Source organism: Gallinula chloropus, assembly GCF_964237585.1.
Source record: "Gallinula chloropus genome assembly, chromosome: 3".
In the NCBI taxonomy this organism is placed as follows: domain Eukaryota; kingdom Metazoa; phylum Chordata; class Aves; order Gruiformes; family Rallidae; genus Gallinula; species Gallinula chloropus.
Genome location: NC_140087.1, coordinates 77,540,649 through 77,557,061, shown reverse-complemented (window position 1 = coordinate 77,557,061; position 16,413 = coordinate 77,540,649). Strand labels below are relative to the sequence as shown.

Below are 16,413 nucleotides of genomic sequence, written 5' to 3'. Positions count from 1 at the left end.
AGACAGTGCCCAAGTGTTGGCATTAATTTCCACAGCATCTCAGAAACAAAGCAAAAGCCCAGCTTTACAGATAATCAAGACACCGACTTACTGTGGAGTTAAACCCCTCCAAAGACTGCAGGCCTCCAGCTACTGCCCTTTTACTTCCAGCTTTCCCAAGACAGAACACATCTCTTCCAGCACCAGAATCCCCTGTGACTCTAAGACAACACTGGAACCCTGACACAATGCCCAAGCAGTGGGCAAAACAAGGGGATAGCACTGAAACACAGGGAGCTCTGAAATCACCAATGATAGAGGCTCTGCAGAACACTGTAAGCCTTCTAGGTTGGCTTCTTCCTCCACTAGCACCATGCTTTCTACAAACAGCATTTTGTCCTTAACCACCACAGGTAGCTACTGCTATATAAGGTCTCTCTCAACAAACACCACAGGACAGGTATTTGGTAAAGGAGATGTATATTTATTCACTTTATAAAGAGGGTGGTATTTAGTTGCAACAGCTCCATTTATAGACAAATATATTATTGTACATTATAGTGGTGGATGGCTCAAACCTTTACCTTATTTTGCTTTAAAAAAATGTGTTTGCACCACTTCAGCTTCCATTAGCTGAGCAAATAGCTGTCCTTGTTCTGCCACTGAGAGATTAAAAATCCATAATAAAGATATACCTGTGCGCTGTGTATTCACAAGCGTTCACCTTCTCATTTCCCTGGGTTACTCCCCTCTCCCCACCCAACTCAACAGAGTCTATCCTCTGGGTTAGCATTAAACTTATATACAGCCTCCATTAAAATAAAATTAGGAGCCAGTGATAGATCTAATGTCCTTTTGAAGCACAAGAAAAAAGTCATCAATTTGTACATATAAAAGTCTCGAGTTCAAATTTGTTAAAAAAAGAAAAAGCCATTTTGAAGTCAGGTTGGCATTTAGACATTGCCAAGGCATGGCTAACCCAACAGAGGACGGGGGGAAAGAAAATTTTCAGTAGAGAATTTAAGTATTACAAAAATATCTATTTTTTTTTTCCTTTTTTCAGCTTTGTTGTGGGTTGTTTTGTTTGTTTTTTTTTTAAAAAGCAGCAGGATGCCCACTTGCTATTGCTAACTGAAGCATGGAAAGAAGGTATAGCCCGGTTGTCTCTGATCCTTGAATATCTGAAACAAATTCAATGTAAAGCTGAACCAAGTTTACCACACAAACAGCGGTGGCAGATTTATTTCACTTGAGATACAAATGCATGTCCACGTGACAGGCATAATCTGACCATGAGGTGGAGGAAATGTTTCTAGAAGTAAGCGCAGGGAAACAGGGCGAGAGAAGGCTGGCATGGTTAAACATTCTGGATTCAGAGATGCACAGTGCCCCACGTGTGCCTCTGCACACGGGTGTGCACCAGTCTGCACTCCCCATGTGCACCTACGGCGTCTTTCGGCAGGAGGATCCAGAATCAGAGGTTGGTGGCCCACTTGTAGGAACTGATAGAATTGTTCTCCTGTGCTGTTATTCTTCTTCACTCTCGTTTTCTGGTTCCAAGTCAGAATCACCATTGATTTCCTTTTCAACAGTCATGTCCTGTTCATCAGATTGCTCCTCTTTTTCTTCATCTTCGTCCCAGTTTTCCTAAGGAAAAAATAAACAGGAATGTTTGTGCCTTTGGCAGCTACACAATCTGGGTTACAAGCGAAGGGGAGAAGAGCTGATCCAACTCCACTTACATCAGAGTCTTTATCTGCAATCATCTCATCGTCCGAGCCCTCCTCCTCTGAGGATTCTGCAAAGAGAAAACAACCCCTCAGTCTGGAGACTTTTAAATGTCCTTGTGCAAAGCAAGCCCAACCCCACATGCCACTAAGCCTCTATACTGTGCTATTCCAATTCCAAAACTAATTCTACCTCAGGATTAGATCGATCAACATGAATTAGGAACAAGCCCCTTCTCTTAATAATTACACAGTATGAAGTTGTAGTAGGAGAAAGAGGCTGACATCCACTAACTACCCTGACATCCTGCTGACTCACATGTAAAAGTGCCTGGACTGTATCTGCCTGAGCAGAGGGGCAGCCAACACTACAGATCCGAGCTTGCCAAGTAAGTTAAGTACTATAGTGAACTTCACTAGTTAAGGAGTTGGTTAATTTGAAGCAGAGTTGGGAGAGAATGAAGGAAATGAAAGGAGGGAAGAATCCAACACTTACCATCCTCATATACCAGCTTTGCAGTCTGATTGACCCCCGTTACATCCTGAACTGCTTCTGATGCTGCAACCTGAGTGAAATACGCAGGTTAGCCTTAGATGCAATCACATATTCCAACCTTAAAAGTCAAAACCAACTTGGAACGATGTAAGTGAAGCCTAAGTCAAGTTTAACACACATTAATTCATTTATAGTAGTAGTTAACAGTCAAACAAGTACGAAGTAAAATTTGAGAGGCACCTGCTCTGAAGCAGGCCAGCACCTGCTCTTTATTTCCCTCTAAAACTCCAGCTGTTAGGTGACAGACCTGGCAGGAAAAGCAGTGTGTTAACACTTCTTGTGAGCACAGACTGACCAGTAAGTCAGTTAAGTGTACTGCCTGGAGCATTATCAGCAGAGCTGTACAGCAGCTGCACTAGGTGCCTGATGACAGGCTGTCGTGGTTTTACCCTGGCTGAGAGCAGAGATCCACGCAGCTGCCTGCTCCTTAAAGGAAAAGAGCAGGGGAAGAGGGAAGGCGGGGGGGGGGGTGGGGGTGGGGGGGGTGGGGGTGGTGAGAGGCAAGGGAAGGGAAAAGGAAGGGGCAAATAACCCCAAAACCAAGAAACTAAAAGGCCCGTGGGTTGGGATAAGGATAGTTTACTAAGATAACAGAAAGATACAATATAACAATGCTAACAGGACTTCAGAGCAAAAATCTATGAAGCTGTTGATACACAATGCAGTTTCTCACCAAACCCACAACTCAGGCCGTGCCACCCAGAGCCGTCCCAGAACCCGACCGTCCCCCAAGAACCGCGCGTCCCAGAGCCACCCCTGCTCCTCCTCCCCTCAGCCCCCCAATATCCTGGGCAGGATGTAATTGGCATGGAATACTCTCTTTGGCCCGTTTGGGTCACCTGTCCTGGCTTCGCCCCTCCTTTCTCATGAAGAGCTGAGAAAGTCCTTGACTGTCTGACAGCAACTAGAAACATCAGGGTGTTATCAGCACTGCTTTCATTTCAACTCTCAAACACAGCATTCCATCCGCTGCTACAAGTGAAGTTAACTCCATCCTGACCAAAACCAGGACACAGGCTCCATCAGGGGTAATCACAACAGGAGGTTAAGCCTGCAAGGAGTAATTCTTCACCACATCCCAAGTTACTCAGCTGGAACTCACCTGGGTGACGAGAATGAAGAGCCTTCCGTGCAGGCGGGAAAGCTTCTGCAAGGTCTTTACTCTGCTCTCCATTAACTGGTACAACATTCCCAGCTGAGGAATGAGGTCTGGCAACTTGGGAGAAGAGAGGGATGATGAAAAATAAAGCTGTTAACCAATACAACACACTTTTCTTCTTTGTAAACTCCTAAACTACCTTTGTATGCTTGGGGCAAGCAATCCTTGTCCACATTACTCTAGCCAGAAAGGAGAGCTGAGGAACCATCTGCTGCCTGGGCAATTAACATTCAGCCATATTTTAAGATACCCTCTACTTTCAAGCACGATGATTCTCAGTACGACTTTCCCTTTCCATAGTGACTGCAATAAGCAGGTGTTGAAGCACTATGTGGAAAGCAGTGTCAATGGGAGCTGAGCAGCCACCAGTGTGCAGCATGTCCTGTAATAAACAGTCCAAAGGACTGGTGGTGCCAAAAGGCTTTTTTGCCTCAGCAACCAAGCGCACAAGGCAAGTCCAGACTTCAACCCAGGAGCTACTGCCTTACTTACTACCCTGCCACTTAGCCATTCCCAAGAGTCTTCTCCAGATGAGGATCACAACAGCATTCAAAGTTAGTTCTGTAAGATTTAGGAACAAAGGCTAGACTACTCTCTGGCAGTAGCTTTGTTCCAGCTCTCATGGGGATGATGTAACTTACCTTGGTTTGACTTTGGGACAATTACAACCACGTCAGGAATGACTGAGACAAACAACTTATAACCAAGTAAGCAGCACAAATACAGCTGATCTGGGCACTGCCATACGTGGAGAGCAGGAGACAGATTCCTCAGGGAAGAACACATATTTAAACATTTAAATCCAGTTTTAGCTACATGCACTGGTGTTAATGCCAGATACTTACTGTGGAAAGGTAGGATGCGTGCAGAGTAAAAACAGACTTCAGCCATCGAACCATTAATGAGGCACTGGAAAAGAAAAATAAGATTATTTTAAAGAGACACTGCCTGGGAAACACCCATTTCACATTTTAGAGGCTAAACAGATCTATAGAAAGCACTCCCCCTCCATCATATTAAAAAGATAAATGCAGATGGAAATCAAAGCTTGGCTATCCAGATAAGATACATGGGTAAGCTATCTGTAAGCAAAAGAACAGACATCTAAGTGATAGATTAACACTACAGGTGTCTCTGTTTCTGGGATCTTTTATGGGAGGTTTGTGAATAAAAGACCAAAAGACCAGAGCACGCTGCTTCTTTCTCCACCTACAATGAGGGAGTTTTAATTTTAAACAGCCAACAATTAAGGACAGTTCATCTCAGCAAAGCTATCTAGCAGTATAAGATGGGGAATGACAGACATGACACACCAATGGTTTTGTTATTAAACACAACATTCCAACCCAAAGCATTCTGTGAGTCTGTATCTAGGTGCATTTCATAAACTGAAAAAGCCACACATTTGATATTTTGTTTTACATATTGGTCAGGTCTGAACTGATATTCTGGGACTTCAGATACCTGAAATAAGTCTGTAACCCTGAGAAAATAGCCTTTTCCCTTTGCAATTTCACTCCAGCCATCCTGGCAAAGCACCACCTTCATAGAAGTTCCTCTTTGCACCCACTATCAGGTGAGAATTTTACAGTTACTGTGGAAACCACTCACACAGATGGATGAAGGGACCTTAACACACACACTAGAACAGTTTCAGGTGAATAAACTGTAGTTGAGTTGTCTCTTACCTGTATGGGTTCCCCTGCAATCTCTTCGTAAGCTACAAGGACAAAACCAGTCAGCAGTAAGTAACACATCATGAGTTTGAAAACCCAACATTAATTACACCCCTGTGACAGCCCCAATGAAGTCTTCTAGGATTAACCACTGCCAAGCTCCAGAACATCACATTGCTGGCTCTACCATCCTATACACAGGCTGCTAACTTCATATCACCAGAACTCTGAACAAGCAATACACCCAGAGAAACTTAAAGCTGCCAGGAATAAGTAGAAGTCCCCTGTTCGTGTCTCTGTGTATCTGCTTAGTAGAACAACTGTTACAGGCAGACAACTTGGGAAAACAAGTGAAGGTAAAGGCTGTTTCACAGAACAAATGCCAAGCTCTAGAGAGGAGAGTTACATGAAGACCTGTCTATCTGCTAAGACTGTGTGTCAAACTCTTTGTGCTTAGATTCTCTCACAAGGTCCTAGAGAAGAAATGCTGCACCTGATAAATGCAGGTCTAAGAACATGTCACAACATGTGGTTAAAGGACATGGAAGCACTGAAAGCCAGGCCATCTGCATAATGCAGTTAAGATTAGCAAAAATCAAACCCCATTTGTGGCCAGCACATTAAAATACTAACCATTAACTTACATCACAGAATGTCATTCACATAACAAAAGCAACTGAGGTCCAGTTTAAACAAAATTATGTCTAGATAAGGTAATCATTAAAGTATTTCTGTCCAAATACAGATTTAATATCAGCAAATAAGCATTTCATAAACCAAATACCTTTTTTAATTATCACTAAGCAATGCTGCAAAGCTTAAATAGAGCAACTGGGCTTCAGAGCAATCTTCAAAATAGGAAAGAAACTGCCCCTCAATTTCCAAATGCTCTCTAAACTCACAGGTTTAATAATGCATTCTATTTTTCTTTCCCTCACATGATAATCTAGTATATTTATGCTCACATACTTTGCTCCAGCTAGCACTACTGTCATGTTTCAAATTATCATCCATTCCAATAGTTTAAAATAAAATGTAATGGCAATTTTTTGCCATGAACTAAACAAGCTCTAGCTTAACCTTTTCATCCCCCCCTATAATATTTAATATTACATGATCTAAATGCTCTTCCTAGCTTTGACAGTAGCAATTTGTCCTTTGGTTAAGCCTCAGCCAATGAAAGTAAGAGCATATGAGAGAGAAATCAAGAACAATTTCTGTCCTGTAAAACTACCAAACCAATTTAATTGGTAAAAATAGACAAGTCCTGGATTTTCTCCAGCTAACTCACACGCAGAATGGGGTTTATATGACAGTACAAGAAACAGAGTCTTTCCTACCTCATGCAGCAGTGGGATGACAGCATGTATAGGCATTCTGGATACTGTGTTCTTTATTACATTTTCCTTTCTTGTGTTAAGCACTCTCTGTTAAAATGGGAAAACATGATCAGAGAATCATTTTAAAGTGTTTGAAGGCAATGAGTAAAATCAAAACTTCCTGGGTTTAAATCTCTTTGCCTCCACCACTACCTTTGTACGTTGTGATGAGGGTAACAAGAATGTTTACTATGAAAGGAAGTTTTTCAAGTTAGCCACAATTAACAAAATAAGACATTTGATTAACCCATCTAAATCAACCTAGCACTGTCTCTGGCCCACGCACCCCACGTTAGAAACAAAGCATCACAAGCACATTAAAGTGTCCCTTGCTAATTTCTGGGCTTGACTTCTGTAAACAAATGCCTGTCACCAGTATCAGTGACAGGTAATTTCTATTCAACACTGAATTGTTAAAGAATTCATTTCCCAACCCTAGAACTACGGCTTCTTCCCCAGTCCAAGTGCAAGAAGTCAGCTTTTCAGGTGAAGCTGTTGTCATAAATCCATTTTTCAAACACTACCTACTTGGAAACCATATCTTCAGGACACTGAGCAGATTATGAGCTAGCTCAAGCTAAAGGAAAGATCAGTAATGTTGCTTGTAAAACATCTGAACTGCAACATAACAACCTTATCAAGAACAGAAGTGCTGCCAAGTTCACAACTGACGTAGAAAGCAAGGTAGATGATTAACCCCTCTGAGCAGCAAACCAGCAAATAGCAGCTGGGAGAAACACCTTATGACTGTTCAGCCTCCCCTGCTCTCAGGAAGGCTCCCCACAAGTCTCAGTGAATAGATTAAATGGCACACAACGATCTTAACACTTACATTTAAGATCTCTGCATCGTTGCTTTCCAAGCCCTGGACCAGAAGTACTGCAAAGCTGTCTGTCTGTGGAAGGCCACCTGGGGTTTTTACTTTGCTCACGTCGATATCCAGTGCCCCCAGGCGCTCTTCAATGCTTTCCTGCACACAGCAAACAAGGGAGGGGGTATGGCTTCAGTTCAGCTCCTCAGAAACATCAGTTGAAAGCAAAGTACCTCACCTACCACATCCTCTCTTAAGGGAAATTACACTGATTTTGCATATTATTTTTAAATGCAGTGACAGAGAGTAGCCTGGGAAAAGAAGATCAAGTTTCAACTGAAAAAGCAGTAATTCACCTTAGCACAGAGAGGCAGACACAGGTATGTAACCAAGTTCTGCAGGAACATGGCAAGACTACAGGCAAGGCACACCAGGCTTGGTAAGGTTTTGAGCAGAGGGAGGTCTCTCCCATAGAAGATAATTACCATTAACCTTTCTCCACACAAAAAATCCCAACCAGTTCAGGTTCACCTAAAGGAGTTACAGTTGTGATTTATGATTCTGGTTTCTCCGTTATTATCTGCTTGAGGGCAGGGAGGCTCTTCAGAGACCTGAACAGGCTGAAACCAATGGGCTGAGGTTTAACACCACCACATACAGAGTCCTGCACATGGGACATGCCAACAGCATCCTGGCTTCTATCAGAAACAGTGTGGCCAGTAGGTCTGGGAGGTGACTGTGCCCCTGTACTCAGCATTGGTGATGCTGCACCTCGAGTGCTGGGTCCAGTTCTGGGCTCCACACCATAAGAAGGACATTGAGGTCCTGGAGCGAGTCCAGAGAAGGGCAACCAGGCTGGGGAAGGGGCTGGAGGGCAAATCCTGTGAGGAGCAGCTGAGGGAGCTGGGGGTGTTTAGCCTGGAGAAGAGGAGGCTGAGGGGAGACCCTATCACTGCCTACAGCTATCTGAAAGGAGGGTGTAGAGAGGTGGGAGATGGTCTCTTCAGCCAGGTGACAGGAGATAGGACAAGGGGAAATGGCACTGAGCTGTGCCAGGGCAGGGACAGATTAGATGTTAGGAAAAAATCCTTCACTGAAAGAGTTGTCAGGGCCTGGAACAGGCTGCCCAGGGAGGGGGTTGAGTCACCATCCCTGGGTGTGTTTAAAAAAAGGGTAAATGAGGTACTTAGGGATACGGTTTAGCATAGGACAGGAATGGTTGGACTTGATGATCTTAAAGGTCTTTTCCAACCCTGTGATTCTGTGATTATTGCTATGTGTAAAAGAGGAAGCACTTTACCTCTGTCTCTCCTGGTTTCCTCTTATTCTTCTTTTTCTCCTTGCCCGAGGATGGAGTTTTGACAGCTGTACTGTGTCCTGGTATGCCAGGCACTAGAACTTTGGTGTCCGAGTTCACAACAGGCATCTTTACCTAGTAGATGCAGGTAAGCACATTGGCATGAATTGATGTCTCAAGCCTTCTTCTAGTTTAAAATCCTGATTTTATTCCAAGACTCACGAGTCAAACCAGCCTACCACAACCCATTTTCTTGATACACACATAAACATATAGATAGATACATGCAAAATCCTACATATTTAAGAGCAATTAATAACCTGAAGTAACAGTCAGCTAGTTTTCATAATTAACTAATGGTCTTATTGCAATCACCTTTGAATTATTTTTTCTTACAAACTTGTTCCAGAACATTCACTGAACTAAGTGTCTGTAGCAAACAACAAACACCTGGATGTTTGCTGGCAGTAAGGTACCTTGTGTAGTAATGGTCAAGCCCATAAACAGCACGCTGATCAATTCCACTTCCACTGAATCCCAAACAGCAGCACTGCCTGGGCTCCTCACCATTAAGAAGGACATTGAGGTCCTTGAACAAGTCTGGAGAAGGGCAGCCAGGCTGGGGAAGGGGCTGGAGGGCAAATCTTATGAGGAGTGGCTGAGGGAGCTGGGGGTGTTTAGCCTGGAGAAGAGGAGGCTGAGGGGAGACCTAATCACTGCCTACAGCTACCTGAAGGGAAGGTGTAGAGAGGTGGGCAATGGTCTGTTCAGACAGATGACAGGAGATAGGACAAGGGGAAATGGCACTGAGCTGTACCAGGGCAGGGTCAGATTAGATGTTAGGAAAGAATTCTTCACTGAAAGAGTTGTCAGGGCCTGGAACAGGCTGCCCAGGGAGGGGGTTGAGTCACCATCCCTGGGTGTGTTTAACAGACGGGTAGATGAGGTACTTAGGGATGTGGTTTAGCTTAGGATGGGGATGGTTGGACTCAATTACCTTAAAGGTCTTTTCCAACCTTGTGATTCTGTGATCTCACAGTAAAAGGTAGTTACTATTCCCTTCAATCCCACTGATTTTCTTCAAGGGATTGCTCAGCCACAGAGCTCAGTAATCCAAATTAGACCAAGATGACAAACCAAGCAATTAGTTTTTATTGAGCTGTGGTATCCATGTTCAATGAACACAGGGGAGATGGAGTTTTAAAGGCAATGTATTTAATAACGAAGTGCTCCTCCAGCCCACAGAGGCTGAAAGGGAATAAGCTGCTTACAGAATATCAGGAATGCTACCTGCTACTTCCAGAACACTCCTTTAACCACAGTGCATCCATGGAGAACTGGTGTTTTTGAGGATCTACCCAAACTTCTGTACTTGTGGGACCCCTGCTGACTGCACAGTGAAGTAATACAAATATGATCTACTACAGCAAAGAGAGACATGCCCATACACTGTGTAAAAGTAGAAAAACATTCCTTTTATGGACCAAGACTTCTGTTGTAGAGCATCAGTGGTGCTGCTCACCAGGGTAATCACTGACCTTCTCCCTGCAAGGCATGCTCAGACAGCCAAGAGAAACACATCTTCACTGGAATTCAGCAGAAAGCGAAACCAGGATGGGTATCATCACTGCATGCCAGGGAGCTCCTGCACCTCTCACTGCATCTCAGCTCTGCTACCCACCAGCTCCAGGATGGAGGACTCAGCACAAAACCCCACACCAGGTTCAGAAGGGATCTCAAGGGTTGGAAAGGCAGCGCTGTCTGCTCACTTCATTGACACTGCAAGCATGTCAGATCTTCAAGACCCTGGATATGTACACTGACAAGAGCTTCACATACTGTGTCTAAACCCCCAGAGGATCCTGCAGGAGAGAAAACTGTGCCAAGTGGCCTCAGTGGACACTGCTGCCACCTAAGCATCAAGCTCACATTCCCAGGCAGCCAGATCCCTGTGAGTAGGAATATGTGAAGGCCACCTCGAGGAAGTGGGGGGACATGTAGTGGGCACTGCATCACAGGCTATGTTTTACAGAGACAAGCCAGAGGCTCCAGATGTAACAGGAACAGCTTCCATGGAATGTCCCTCTAAGAAGGCGACATGGCCACTGGCCCAGCTGAAGTACCTCTACACAAATGCACACAGCACGGGCAACAAACAGGAGGAGCTGGAAGCCACCATGATACTAGAAAGCTACAACACAGAGGCCATTACTGAAATTTGGTGGGATGAACCCCATGACTGGAGGGTGGCTACTGATGGCTACAAGCTGCACAGAAGGGACAGACAAGGAGGAGTGGAGGTGTTGCCCTTATGTTAAGAAATGGATGAAGTATGAAGAGATATTCCCAAACAACGAGCAGGTTGAAAGCTTTAAGTAAAAATTAGGGATCACAAAAACAAGGGGAGCCTTGTGGCTGGGGTCTACCACAGGACACCCAATCAAGGGGATGCTATTAGTGAAGCCTTCTCACTCCAGCTCCAGGAAGCACTGAGTGGCTAGAAGGCTGCCTGGCAGAGAAGGACCTGGGGTGTTGGTTGACTGCAGGTTGAGTATGAGCCAGCAGTGTGCCCGGGTGTCCAAGGCCAACAGCATCCTGGCCAGCGTGGCCAGCAGGACCAGGGAGGTGATTGTCAGCCTCACCTCTGTGCCTGGGAACATCATGGAGGCTACCCTCCCAGAAGCTGTGCTGAGGCACATGGAGGACAGGGAGGTGATTCGAGACAGCCAGCACGGCTCTACTAGGGGCAAGTCCCACCTGACTAATTTATTGGCTTTCTACAATGGAGTGACTGCATCACTGGACAAGGCAAGAGCTATGGCTGTCATCCATCTGGATTTCTGCAAGGCCTTTGACATGGTCCCACACAACATCCTTCTCTCTAAGTTAGAGAGATACAGATTTGATGGGTGGACTGTTCAGTGGATAAGGAATTGGCTGGATGGTTGCATCCAGAGGGTGGTCGGTGGCTCTAAGTCCACATGGAAGATGGTGACAAGTGGTGTTCCTCAAGGGTCTGTACTGGGACCAGTGCTGTTTAATATCTGTATTAATGATATTGACAGGGAGACTGAGTGCACCCACACCAAGTTGGCTGATGACACCAAGCTGAGTGGTGAGGTTAACATGCCAAAGGGACAGGATGCTACCCAGAGGGTGACCCACTGGAGAAGTGGGCCTATGTGAACCTCATGAGGTTCAACAAAGCCAAGTGCAGGGTCCTGCACCTGGGTCAGGACAACCCCTGTTATCCATACAGGTTAGGAGATGTGCTTGAAAGCAGCCCTGAGGAAAAAGACTTGGGAGTACTTGTGGATGAGAAGCTGGACATGAACCACTGATGTGCATCTGTAGCCCAGAAGACCAACCACACCCTGGGCTGCACCAAAAGAAGTGTGGCCAGCAGACTGGGAGAGGTGATTCTGCCCCTTTACTCTGCTCTGGTGAGGCCTCACCTACAATACTGTGTCCAACTTTGGAGCCCTCAACACAAGAAGGACATGGAGCTGTTGGAGCATGTCCAGAGGGCCACAAAACTGATCAAAGGGCTGGAGCACCTCTCCTATGAAGACAGGCTGAGAGAGTTGGGCTTGGAGAAGAGAAGGCTCCAGGGAACCTTATAGTGGCCTTCCAGTACCTAAAAGGTGCCCATTAGGAAGCTGGGGAAGAACTGTTTATGTAGCAATAGGACAAGGGGTGGTGGTTTTAAACCAGAAAAGGGGAGATTTAGGTTGGATATTAGGAAAAAGTTCTTCAACATGAGGGTGGTAGATCACTGGAACACGTTGCCTGGAGATGTAGTGGAGTCCCCATCCCTGGAGATATTCAAGGTCAGGTTTGGTGGGGCTCTGAGTGACCTGATGTAGTGCAGATGTCCCTGCTCACTGCAGGGTGGTGTGACTAGATGACCTTTAAAGGTCCCTTCCAACTTTACACATTCTAGGGTTCTATGACATACATTTTATTTAGACTCCAAAACCAAGCCAGCCCAAACCATCAGGGTCAAAGGCTGTACAAACTCAGTGACAGACTCTAGGGGAAGGATCTCTAGCAGAAAAGGAACCATCAGCTAGTTCTGTCAAGGAGACCTGCTCAGCACAGGACTGCCATGAGCTACAGGAGGGTAACTGTGCAAGAGCACACTAGGACACACAGCAGCCATTAAACACATTTTATCCAGGTCTGTCCAAGTGCTTTGGACATCTGTAGCTCCCACTGCAGCTCTGAGCAGGTCCATCCAGAAATCCAACCTCATTTTAAGAGAGAGAAGTGAATTCTACCATTTCCAAAATAAAACAAGAGGAGCAACAAACTCACACTTCACACACAGCTCACCTTGGTTAAAGCAACATCTGTTTTAAGCGACAACACTTTCTGGATGTCCCTTATCAAACATATGTGGGATTCAGCGGTGTTCAAAGACTAGAAGGACAGGAACAAAACCAGTTAGTGTGTTTGAGGTTCACCCTTGTGATTCGTTACATCCCTGAAAGATGAGACCAAATTCCAGAGCTACTCTGCACATTTGACTCTTGTTACCAGATCTCTGTGCTCTCTGAAGGAGCTCAGAGAGGTAAACCAAAAGAGTATTAAAATCTGTTCCAATTACTTAAGTCAGTAACAGCTGAAATGGTGAGAAACAGCCAGCAACAGTGCCAAGCTGTGTTTTAACTGGAAAAAAATAGTACACACATTGCCTTTCAAAACAGCTCAGGGGCAACAGACATAGCTCCCAGAAAAGGAGGAAGAAGAAATAAGCTTTATCCTTTTAATTGTATAACAATTAATAAAAAGTAATCCCTCCAACTAAGAGCAGCATGCAGTCCATATCACAAAATGCAAAGCCTCCCCAGTAAGTTTTACATACCACTTTCTCTATGATGGGCTGTAAGGTGTTCCCATACACGAGCAGCAGAGACTGTTTGTCTGCGCAGAAGCCAGCTGCTAGAATAGGGACTGGTTTTGGTGTGGAGTCCCCATCATTCCCAGGTGTTGCTATCTGGATAGTACAGTTTGATGTTAAGGGTTTTTTGCAATAACTAGGGAGGGAGAAAAAAGAATGAAAAAAATTCCAAGATGTTTAGTTTAAATACTTCATTATCTTGCACATCTAAGCCCCTTTCATTAGCAGGTCTGCAGCAAACTCAGCCAGTTTACACCTTTTACAGGTAACTCAGATGACTACAGACACACAAAGTCTTGGCTACAGCAACACTTAATACCAAAGTGCAGCACAGCCCCAGCAAGTAAGTTCTCAAAAAATGTGCCCAGTAACCCAAGACAAAGAACCACCTGGAATCTGGTTCATGAACAGGAACAAGAGCTTAAAGGCTGCAGCAAAAGACTGAACTTTGCCTTGCAGCAATCCCAGACCTCTCCCAAAGAGGCCCTTAAGACAAGTATTAACTTACCCATTTAAGATATGTTCAAATAAATGCAACTGCCCATCTCTGCATACAACTGCTAACTTCACAGGCTGAAAGAAGGCACAGAAAAAGATCTTTGTTAGATAAAAGGACAAACCTCCTCTAAGTACAGGGCACATCAAGAAACAGCTGTTTGGCTATCATCTGACTTTTTTCAGTAACTAAACACATTAAAAGATAGGCCTACGTCATACAGATGACAGAAGAAACTGACATTTCAAGAACACCTAGAATAACTATTAGGATACAAAAAGGTAAGTCACAACTTCACTGTGTCACTACTGACATATCCCAACTTGAAGAGTTTGGCCAGTAGCAGACATAACTTATCATAAATATGTGAGGTACCATATTTTTGGGACCATGTGTAGAGGCATAGGTTTACAAAGATTCTGACATCATAAATATGCTTTGAGGAAAGAAACTAACACAAGTACTCTGAGCATTTAAATGACAGATGTACATTACAGACTACTCTTATCTCATGTGAAGAGAGTCGTGCCTCTTCAGCCTAGAGAAGGCTCTGGAGAGACTTTACTGCAGCTTTGCAGTACCTAAAGGGGCCCTGTGAGAAAGCTGGGGAGGGAATCTTTATCAGGGAGTGTGGTGATAGAACAAGGGGTTTAAACTGAAAGACAGAAAGTTCAGATTAGACATTGAGAAGAACCTCTTTACTCTGAGGGTGGTGAGGCCCTGGCAGAGGTTGCCCAGAGAAGCTGTGGCTGCCCCCTCCCTGGCAGTGTTCAAGGCCAGGCTGGATGGGGTTTTGGTCAGCCTGATTTAGTGGAGGTTGTCCCTGCCCATGGCAGGAGTGCAGTGGAACTACATGATCTCTGAAGCCCCTGCCAACCCCTATCAGTCTGTGAGTCTATAACTGGGTTCTCTTTCCCTGTGCAGAACTGTCCAACACTTTTCATAAGACAGCTGCTTTGAGAGACTTGTACTTGCTGAAACTGAACAACCTGGGGAATGCACACCTCTGCTTTATCCCTCTAAAGGCTAGTTAATTCAAAATACAGTTACCCTGCCAAAGAAAGAAGTGTTTCTTTTTTTTTTTTTTTTGTAATTTTTGCCTCCAAGTTCTAACAACCATCTTGGGTACTGACTTGTGCTAAATAGGAAACAACTGACACTTCCATCATCAGAAGCAACACATCTGAAAACAGTAGCTCAGAAAAGGAGTGTTTCAAACTATCAGCTTTAGAAATACACCTGTAATAAATATCCTTACACCCCTGATTTGGGATTCAGATCTCATCTCTGTGTAACAGAACACACATACAAACCAAGCAACTTTCTTCACACCCTTGAAAGGAAACCTAAGTAGCAATTGAAAGTTGTTAAACATATGTGGTTACAAACTCTTGCTCGTACCTCTTCTTTGACTTCTGATACAGTCAGGTCAACAAAAGTTGGTTCATCTGTTACTGTGAAAGACATCACTGCACTCTTTTCTTTCCTATCTGATCTTATCTGCCTGGAAGACACAAACAGCACACGTTATTCACCACAGCACAGACCACATCCCCTGTGCCTGAAAAGCATTATAAAGCTTATATATCTGACTGAGGTAGCATCTACCCTCCCCAAAAATACTGACGCTGTAATTTCAGCTTAGAAAGTGTTCTAAATTCCAAGTGCAAAGTAACTCCCAAATGACATTTAGCAAGGAAACTTAGCATACACCTTACAGTAAGTACAAAGAACAAGGAAGCCTATTACACAGTATGTTCTTGGCATACATTAGGATTCAGATGGCAACTGGAAGCATGCTCAGACACAGCCAAGGAAATTCACATCTTCATTCAACAATCAGTGAGTTGAAACCACCATTTAAGAGATCGTCACTGCATCTCCAGAGTGCCCCTTCTGCTTAACCTTCTATTTAATCACACACTTCAGAACATCCTCAACACCAATGATGAAGTTACAAATCATGAAAAGCTTACATACCATACACTCAGTAATCGGTCATGTATAGCTCCAGACAGGAAATAAAGCCCTGTAATTCCATCAAAGGGCTTATTTTCATTCATAGGTTTCACTGTGGTAAACATTAATGATGACACTGATGTAGCATGGCCTGTGAAATGCTAAGAGAGAAAAAAATGAAGACCAACACTCTTACAATGATTGCCATAAGCAAGCACATGGCAGAAATTATTACATTAGTTAAAGAATGTTAAGAAAGATTCAAGTGTTACTAAGTCAACAAGGACATTTCGGTGTTGTTTTTTTTTTTACTAGCAATCAGCTTCCTTGCACTGCTGTATTTCAAGGACACTTTTATATATCAGGATTTTAAAAATTGAATGGGGAATCAAAGCCAAATTCCTCAGGACTAAGTCTGTGCAAAAGAAACCACATCCACCTGTACTGCTGTTACTGTCAGAAAGCACTTCC

General features: G+C 44.2%; 1 protein-coding gene across 2 annotated transcripts in view; it reads right to left on the bottom strand.

The window, feature by feature from the left end:
• Window positions 1-455: 455 nt before the first annotated feature.
• Window positions 456-16,413, bottom strand: part of WDR43 (WD repeat domain 43) — a 29,992-nt gene continuing 14,034 nt past the window's right edge. For both annotated transcript variants that reach the window (XM_084261239.1, XM_084261240.1), the window contains exons 5-18: window positions 15,964-16,103; window positions 15,385-15,487; window positions 13,996-14,060; window positions 13,452-13,623; window positions 12,920-13,006; window positions 8,588-8,719; window positions 7,309-7,446; window positions 6,438-6,524; window positions 5,110-5,141; window positions 4,267-4,330; window positions 3,365-3,478; window positions 2,203-2,272; window positions 1,722-1,777; window positions 456-1,626 (exon numbers count right to left, since the gene is read on the bottom strand). In XM_084261239.1, coding sequence (XP_084117365.1) covers window positions 1,507-1,626; window positions 1,722-1,777; window positions 2,203-2,272; window positions 3,365-3,478; window positions 4,267-4,330; window positions 5,110-5,141; window positions 6,438-6,524; window positions 7,309-7,446; window positions 8,588-8,719; window positions 12,920-13,006; window positions 13,452-13,623; window positions 13,996-14,060; window positions 15,385-15,487; window positions 15,964-16,103 — 1,380 coding nt within the window. In that variant the 3' untranslated portion in view covers window positions 456-1,506. The remainder of the gene's footprint in view (window positions 1,627-1,721; window positions 1,778-2,202; window positions 2,273-3,364; window positions 3,479-4,266; window positions 4,331-5,109; window positions 5,142-6,437; window positions 6,525-7,308; window positions 7,447-8,587; window positions 8,720-12,919; window positions 13,007-13,451; window positions 13,624-13,995; window positions 14,061-15,384; window positions 15,488-15,963; window positions 16,104-16,413) is intronic.